This window comes from Gymnoscopelus microlampas, assembly GCF_963454915.1.
Source record: "Gymnoscopelus microlampas genome assembly, chromosome: 12".
NCBI lineage: Eukaryota > Metazoa > Chordata > Actinopteri > Myctophiformes > Myctophidae > Gymnoscopelus > Gymnoscopelus microlampas.
The window spans coordinates 9,639,305-9,648,536 of NC_139949.1; the positions used below are offsets into that span (position 1 = coordinate 9,639,305).

A 9,232-nucleotide genomic window follows, 5' to 3' on the forward strand; every position below is an offset into this window, starting at 1 on the left:
TACGGACGGGCGGACATACAGACGGACGGACATACGGACACACGGACAAAGTCAAATGTAGGAGTGGTTGGCACCACTCAAAAATACCTCAAAATTGTACTTAAGTACAGTACTTGAGTAAATGTACTTTACACCACTGACGCCCTTATATGGAGTTCCGTATCAGGCATGGGCAAATATGGAGTCCAGGGAGGCCAGTCTATGACGCCAGTGCTATGATGTGATATAGATGAAAACAGGGTACACTCCATATATGGGGATTTGCGGTTTTATCAGTACCCGTATGTCTATCTGTGTTCCTTTTATGCCCATATAAGGAGATCTCTATGTGTCTGTCTAACTGCCGTTGTAAGTATGCTCATACTACGGAGTTCCCTGATGTTATATGCATATCGGTCAGATCGGTGGTTCTGGAAAACCGGATCTCTATATATGGGCATGACGGCTGGATCGGCTGTTCTAGGCAAGAACAAGAAGAACAAGAAGAAAACTAATGTCAGGGACATAATAATTATTTGATATGTGGATGATAAAGTCGATGCAGATCTATAAATAGGATGATATAATTAATGCGGTTGGGTGGTGGATGGATAATGAACGTGTATACGTGGATTCGGGTGACGAAAAAAGCCCATCCGCGCATCTCTAATGCCAATATATGGAGATCTCTTTATCCGTCAGTCCTTGTCAATGCCCATATATGGAGATCCCTGATGTCATTAGTATACGCCCTTATATGGGCATGCCCCCTTTTATGCCCATATAGGGAGCTGAGTGTATACATTACGGTTACCCAATACGTATGGGATGGTCTGAGACGTACGGGAAAGACCTGGCACTCCGTATTTGGGCAGGGCTGACTCGTGGTGACATCAGACTGATGATGCGAGTAACATGCTTAAAACCAGAACGCAGTCCCAGCCGTGATCACACTTTCAAGAAGTTGCACACTTAAGCACTACTCAGCTAGAGGTCACTCCATACCCATTCCTGGATCGGACGGACAGACATCATTGGTCATAAACACTTTACTTAGAAGCAAGCAGCAGAGCAGAAGTACTAAACCCAAAAGATGGAAGGACTAGAGGCATGTTATACTACTGTTACAGGCAGCATTAGTTGCCCTCAAGATGCAGTTGTGTGTTTTGTTCACTGGGCTATTATCAAGAACGGATACAAGTGTGTGGGCTCTGGAGACGAGCCTGGTAGCGCTGATAGGAGGTCAGAGTTGCTCCCCGCGGACTGGAACAGCAACAAGGAGGTGTACACTCTGCGCTACACAAAGCAAGACAAAGATGGCACCAGCCACTACCTGCTCAAAGCTCAGACCGTTGACTCCGCCATCGTGATCGTCAATTTGATCAACTCCAACACACTGCGGGATTCAGTCCTGACGGTGAACATCGGTGATCACGCGGACGCCGGGCAGCTGCAGTCGTTTGACCGCGTTTACAAGGACGTCGACAGTCTGGCAGAGAAGGTGAGAACGCAGCTCCTGTCACCTCAGGAGGAACCGGCCACGACGACGACAGAGAAGAGCACGATGACGGAGGGACAACGATACAAGGAAGAGGGCCGCGGCAGAGACGAATACAATTACCCTTACACTGGAATACCGGAGCCCCAGCCTTGGATACCGTTTGGGGATCGAAAACCCCGTCCTGTACAGCCACAGTGGCCGGGTGGTCTAGGGAGAGGAGATCTGGATCCGTTGAATCCATTGGGCGGAGGGATGATAATGGACCCACGAAACATCATGCCTCCACGGTTTAACCCGTCCAGCGGCATTCTGCCTCCAGGGGCCGTGCCCCCAGGGGCTCGCTATGACCCGTTTGCACCAGAGCCGGACCACCTGCCCCCTCCAGGGCATGACCAGTACACCAGGCCCCACTTTGACCTGTCTGGACGACCCAGGCCAGGACCACCTACGCTGGATTTCTAACTATTCTTTACTGACCGCCCGCAGTTAATTTCTGACCACCACTCCCGTCCGCATTAAGTGCCGGCATTACTAGTCCTGCGTAATGCAGTAATATAGTTTCATTGAAGTCCAGAGAAAAAACATAGAGAGAGAGAGAGAGAGAGAGATCACCTCATAGCTGACTTGTAATGCATTCATATCCATGTAAACACTTTTTAAAATATTATGTTGGGTTAGGGCTACGGTTTCATCTTTCAATATATCTCGTTTTCTACTATAAAAAAATTAAAATTCACTCATTAAATTTCCTATAATGAAGGCAATGGATAATGATGTTATCTAGCTATAATAGAATAATTAAGAATAATAATTAGAACACACTTCCAAACTTTAAAAAAATTTAAAATTATAAAAAAAATAGTGACACCAGTGGTGTTAGGGTCCGAAATGACCCGTATACCATAGAAGGTAAAAAGTCATTTATTTTTCATAAGTCTCTCTCACTCTCAAACATGTAAACATTGAATATTGACAATTTGGGGGGGAATTGAGCCACACTTCTTTGCCGGGTCATTTCGGACCCTTAAACACCACAAGTGTCACTTTCTTTTTTTTTAGACCATCAGAATTAATTAAAATGATGATAAATAATTTAGTTGCGTTAAAATGGCTATTTCTGAGGATATCATGAAGCCTCGTTCCAATAAAGAAATGTAAAGGGTACTTTTTACCTATTAAAACTTGAAAACGGGTCAAAAAGACCCTAACAAATGGAAGGGTTAAGTAAAAGTATCAATACTGCAATTTTGAAATACTCCATTACAAGTAAAAGTCCGGAATTCAAAATTTACTTGACTAAAAGTACAAAAGTATTGGTATCAAAATGTATTTAAAGTACCAAAGGTAAAAGTACGAAAATGTTTGAAAATAGCCGATCTACAAGCTTGCAACGCGTTGTGAGCTTGTACTGTAGATCTGCTATTTTCAAACAGCCTAGGTATAAAATAGGTTAATGTATGTTTTATAATATAATAAAAGTAACTACTGTAGTAACTAAAGTTTTCAAATAATTGTAATGGAGTAAAAGTACAATTATTATACCTCCAGTAAAGTAAAAAATCACACCTGTGTGAAGGTAGCGGCGCCTTTGATACATTTTGTCATCAATAAGTGTTTATAATGTGTTTATAGCCACATGTCACATGAAGCTTGACCAATCACTTTGTTGACGTGTCTGACCAATCAGAACGTTGACGCAAAAGCCAGGTATAGAGGGCTACCTTTTGTTATAGAGGGCTACCTTTTGAGGTATTTTTAGCGCCGCTAAAAATACCTCAAAATTGTACTTAAGTACAGTACTTGAGTAAATGTACTTTACACCACTGATGCCCTTATATGGAGTTCCGTATCAGGCATGGGCAAATATGGAGTCCAGGGAGGCCAGTCTATGACGCCAGTGCTATGATGTGATATAGATGACAACAGGGTACACTCCATATATGGGGATTTATCTGTGTTATATGGGGATTATCTGTGTTCCTTGTATGCCCATATAAGGAGATCTCTATGTGTCTATGTTCCTTTGTCCCTTGTATGCTCATACTACAGAGTTCCCTGATCTTGTATAACCTGGCGCCGCCAGATGAAAGAAGCTTGCGATACACATTTTGTTTCACAGCCTACTTACATCTGGGACTCCGGTAGCAGAATTGATGCAAGACGACGTTCCATTTTTCAAGCTACTTGGCAGGTGATTGGATGATCCCGCCCCTAGCAGCCGCTGATTGGTTCGTACACACAGGGGTGCGGGTAGCTCTACTCTGTGAGCGAGCCCAGATGCAGGGTGGTAGTGAAACTCAATACCGCCCTCATCTGGCAGGTCAGGTTAGATGTTACAGATGTGCCACTTCAAAACTTCACACGTTACTGTTCTTTCCCTGAAAGTGCCCTGAAAATGCATTTTTTCCTCCCTGTTCTGTCCTTAAAAATGCACTGCTTTGCCCCTGAAAAGAAGTTGTCACTACACACCCCCGTTTTTCCCTTCAACAGACATCCCTATACATGAGAACAAAAGAATGTGTGTTGAAGAAGGTGTCAGACTCATTATGAGGCGAAAGGTGATTTGAAGAGGTCCTTGACCAGTTGCTCAAATTAATTAGCATCATAAAAGCAGTGATCATCAAAACAATTCAGCATTTTAAATGCCCTTCTTTGTCCCTCTTATTGCCCTGGGAATCCCCTGAAAATGTACTGTCTTGGCGATGGCAGGACATTTGAAGTTTTGAAATGGCACATCTGTATATGCATATCGGTCAGATCGGTGGTTCTGGAAAACCGGATCTCTATATATGGGCATGACGGCTGGATCGGCTGTTCTGGACAAGAACAAGAAGAACAAGAAGAAAACTAATGTCAGGGAAATAATAATTGTTTGACATGATGTGGTCGATGCAGATCTATAAATGATAGCAATGGCAGTTGGGTGGTGGATGGATAATGAACATGTAGACGCGGATTCGGGTGACGAAAAAGCCCATCCGCGCATCTCTAATGCCAATATATGGAGATCTCTTTATCCGCCAGTCCTTGTCAATGCCCATATATGGATATCCCTGATGTCATCAGTATACGCCCTAATATGGGCATACCCCCTTTTATACCCATATAGGGAGCTGAGTGTATACATTACGGTTACCCAATACGTATGGGATGGTCTGAGACGTACGGGCAAGACTGCTTAAAACCCGAACGCAGTCCCAGCTGTGATCACACTTTCAAGAAGTTGCACACTTAAGCACTACTCAGCTAGACGTCACTCCATACCCATTCCTGGATCGGACGGACAGACATCATTGGTCATAAACACTTTACTTAGAAGCAAGCAGCAGAGCAGAAGTACTAAACCCAAAAGATGGAAGGACTAGAGGCATTTTATACTACTGTTACAGGCAGCATTAGTTGCCCTCAAGATGCAGTTGTGTGTTTTGTTCACTGGGCTATTATCAAGAACGGATACAAGTGTGTGGGCTCTGGAGACGAGCCTGGTAGCGCTGATAGGAGGTCAGAGTTGCTCCCCGCGGACTGGAACAGCAACAAGGAGGTGTACACTCTGCGCTACACAAAGCAAGACAAAGATGGCACTACTAGCCACTACCTGCTCAAAGCTCAGACCGTTGACTCCGCCATCGTGATCGTCAATTTGATCAACTCCAACACACTGCGGGATTCAGTCCTGACGGTGAACATCGGTGATCACACGGACGCCGGGCAGCTGCAGTCGTTTGACCGCGTGTACAAGGACGTCGACAGTCTGGCAGAGAAGGTGAGAACGCAGCTCCTGTCACCTCAGGAGGAACCGGCCACGGCGACGACAGAGAAGAGCACGATGACGGAGGGACAACGATACGAGGAAGAGGGCCGCGGCAGAGACGAATACAATTACCCTTACACTGGAATACCGGAGCCACAGCCTTGGATACCGTTTGGGAATCGAAACCCCCGTCCTGTACAGCCACAGTGGCCGGGTGGTCTAGGGAGTGGAGATCTGAATCCGTTGAATCCATTGGGCGGAGGGATGATAATGGACCCACGAAACCTCATGCCTCCACGGTTTAACCCGTCCAGCGGCATCCTGCCTCCAGGGGCCGTGCCCCCAGGGGCTCGCTATGATCCGTTTGCACCAGAGCCGGAGCCGGACCACCTGCCCCCTCCAGGGCATGACCAGTACACCAGGCCCCGCTTTGACCCGTCTGGACGACACAGACCCAGGCCAGGACCACCGGGATCGGGATTTTCTTAGTCCCCGCTACGCTGGATTTCTAACTATTCTTTATTGACCGCCCGCAGTTCATTTCTGACCACCACTCCCGTCCGCATTAAGTGCCGGCATTACTAGTCCTGCGTAATGCAGTAATATAGTTTCATTGAAGTCCAGAGAAAAAACACAACAGAGAGAGAGAGAGAGAGAGGGAGAGAGAGAGAGGGAGAGACCACACATGCTCCCAGTTTATTTTGGGTCCCGCAGGTTGTTTTTTTTTAGACCACCCGCAGGTATTTAGAACTTTTAAATCATGTTTTAATTTATTTTTTAAGGAAAACAGAAACAAGTCAGATTAGGAAAACTAAGACAGAAAAATAAATAAATAAATAATATACACACACACTCACACACACACACACACACACACACACACACACACACACAGTCCAGACACGTATAAGTACAAGGGCTATAGGTATGGGCAAAGAGAAAAAAATCACACCCAGTGTGAAGTGGGCGGTGTGGTCGTCACAGTGGTCATCACAGTGATGGAAGCTCACTTAAAAAAATGTTTTTTTTTTTAAGTGCATAGTCCTATTTACCCCCCTTCCACCCACAATGGGTGGCCCCTGGCAATGGGTGGCCAATCAGTGCAGGGTTGGGGGGGTGCCAATCAGTGCAGGGTTGGGGGGGTACAATGGGTGGGGGGGTATAAAAACAATGCATTGTTCCACCCATTGTGGGTGGAAGGGGGTACAATGGGTGGCCAATCACAGTGCAGGGTTGGGGGGGTATAATGGGTGGCCAATCACAGTGCAGGGTTGGGGCGTACAATGGGTGGTCAATCACAGTGCAGGGTTGGGGGGGTACAATGGGTGAGGGGGGTACAATGGGTGGCCAACCACAGTGCAGCATTTGTCAATGACCCAACCTCACATATAGGGGCGGCTACACCGCCCAAAAAGGATGATAGGCCCAGTAAAAAAATTAAATAGTAACTGAACTACAAGTTAACTAAATATTTGGGTTATAACCAATAAGGAAAAGAGCAGGGCAGCTGGGAGGAGATTTACCAATGATAGTTAAGGCAATCTCCTTAGTCCAAATCCAAAGACATTTAACAGAGGGGAAATACCAAAACATAAGAACAATGATACATAAATCCCAATCCACTAATTTACATTTAAATCTACGCTCAGGCGTGAATGTATGTATAAACCTATAATAAATAATCTGGTGAGCTGTATTTTTAGATGAAGAGAAGATCATATTCCAAACAGAAGGCCAATTCCAATGAAAAGACTGATCTTTTCTTTTTTCCAACTATTAGTAAAATAAGAGTGGTTTAGTTTTAACAGAGATAAGTCTATTATATTGAAGCTGCTAGTTCGATCTTGGTTATAACTATTGGTACCAAAGGGTGTTGGGGTAATCCCAGGGTACACCATAAATTTTGAGAGCAGTGCAAAGCTTGAGATAGAAAACCATGAGTCTGGGAGTCTTCAAGTGCCGAAAAGACCGGAGACATTCATTATTTTTATATAAAAATATCGCCTAAAACATGAACACCTTTGACCTTTGGCTCCGTACTTGGTCTGCTCATTTTCCCCTCGACATCAAATCTCTCAACGCGTTGTGAGCCTATAGATCTGCAATTTTCTGTGTTCCCACAAGATTAGGGATTGTTCGAGTGGTTAATGTAAAAAAGAAGTTCCTATCACACAGAGATTTGGCGTCCCCCTAAGTAACTCTGAGGACCCCCAGGGGTCCCGGACCCACTGTTGAATACCCCTTCTCTAGAAGATTGACTAAAATGGCTTACTATAGACACCATGGTTTAAAAATAATGTAATGTCTACCTACACTCAATATCTGTGACTGGGTTGTTGTGACTGCGATGTCTGTTCGGAACGCATACCCCCCTTTGGTTGTGCAATACATTGTTGTAGCCTTTGTGAGAGTACTTTAGTACTATGATGTTGTATTGATGACAACAGGGATCCCATATATGGGCATAAAGGGGAGACAGACAGACAGAACCATTATTGATCTGACCGACTCCCCACCGGGTACTGCACTCCCTTAGGTCCTCTGCGATACACACGACTATTTAGAAGTTGGTGATTTTTTTTTTTTGTATATCAATTTTTATTGATTTTTTATAAGACAAGACAGCAACAAGACACAACAAGACAAACAAACACCAGACTATAATGTATAAGCATGAGTAATTAACCTATCCTAATGAGGTAATGTATAGGCAGACAGAGTACAACAGACCACAATATACAGTTGGGACGCATTAATAATTGAACTTGTAAAAAAAACAGAGCAGTCACACAGAGTCGAGATGAGTCGTGATAGGACCCCATATATGTTCAAATGTTGCCAGACTGTCCTGTTTGTTGCAAACGCAGCCTCTCCAGGTGTATCAGTGATACAGACTCATTAAGCCATCTGGTAAAGCAAGGAGCGGTGGCGGTCTTCCACACTGTTCAAATAATTCTCTTTGCTACCAGTGTGCCAAGCATAAGAGTCTGCTGGACAGAGTACGGCAGAGCAAGAGAAGCTTCGGAGCAACCAAACAAGGCAGTTAGTGCATCAGGTTCGATATGAAAACCTCTGCTGTACCAAGCAAAGCATGTTTTGCCAGAATAAAACAATCTTTGGGCAATAAGTTGGTGATTCTTATCTCTCTCCTCTTACCTGTACCCATCCTGTGCTTCGTTCACTCTTACTGCTGTTGCTGCTACAGCATCTGAATCTCCCCACGGGGATCAATAAATGTTTATCTGATCTCATCTTGTAAACCTGAATTAACTCAGAATATAGCGTCTTGCCTTGCTCCCTCCATTTTGCCCACACAAGGACCGCCGTATAAACAAAACTACACTGGCTTTAAGGCAGAAGACAGACTGCTCAATTCGATGAGAATTGTAACTGTAACTAGAAAGTACTGTTCCTGAAGAAACAGTGTGGGATCGCTAAGAATATTGCTGGTATTGAGTATTGATAGTGTTAGTAGTGTTATAGGTTTGAAAGGTGTGAAAGGTTTGAAAGGTGTGAAAGGTTTGAAGGGTGTGAAAGGTTTGAAAGGTTTGAAAGGTTTGAAAGGTTCTAAAGGTTTGAAAGGTTCTAAAGGTTCTAAAGGTTTGAATGGTTTGAAAGGTTCTAAAGGTTCTAAAGGTTTGAAAGGTTTGAAAGGTTTGAAAGGTTCTAAAGGTTCTAAAGGTTCTAAAGGTTCTAAATGTTCTAAAAGTTCTAAAAGTTGTAATGGTTTGAAAGGTTCTAAAGGTTTGAAAAGTTTGAAAGGTGTGAAAGGTTTGACAAGGTGTTAAAGTATTAGTGTTAAAAGTTTGTATAGTGTTGGCAGTGTTGAATAGTGTAAAAAAAAAGAATAGGAAAAAATAAAAAAATAATAAAAAAGAATTTGGAAAGACAAAAAAAAATCTGAAAGAAAAAAGTTCGGAAAGAAAAAAAAAAAAAAAAAAAAATTGGAAAAAAAAAAAGTTTTGGAAAAAAAATGTTTGGAAAAAAAAAAAAAATTGGAA

At 43.6% G+C, this 9,232-nt stretch overlaps 2 protein-coding genes across 2 annotated transcripts; both read left to right on the forward strand.

Moving 5' to 3' along the window:
• Positions 1-1,072: 1,072 nt before the first annotated feature.
• LOC311057182 (proteasome inhibitor PI31 subunit-like) lies at positions 1,073-1,942 on the forward strand (the record flags this gene model as incomplete). Its single annotated transcript, XM_084074133.1, has 1 exon — positions 1,073-1,942. The coding sequence occupies one exon, from the start codon at positions 1,073-1,075 to the stop codon at positions 1,940-1,942; it is 870 nt and encodes a 289-aa protein (XP_083930259.1).
• Positions 1,943-4,832: 2,890 nt separating this feature from the next.
• On the forward strand, positions 4,833-5,720 carry LOC311057183 (proteasome inhibitor PI31 subunit-like; the record flags this gene model as incomplete). Its single annotated transcript, XM_084074134.1, has 1 exon — positions 4,833-5,720. The coding sequence occupies one exon, from the start codon at positions 4,833-4,835 to the stop codon at positions 5,718-5,720; it is 888 nt and encodes a 295-aa protein (XP_083930260.1).
• Positions 5,721-9,232: the final 3,512 nt, after the last annotated feature.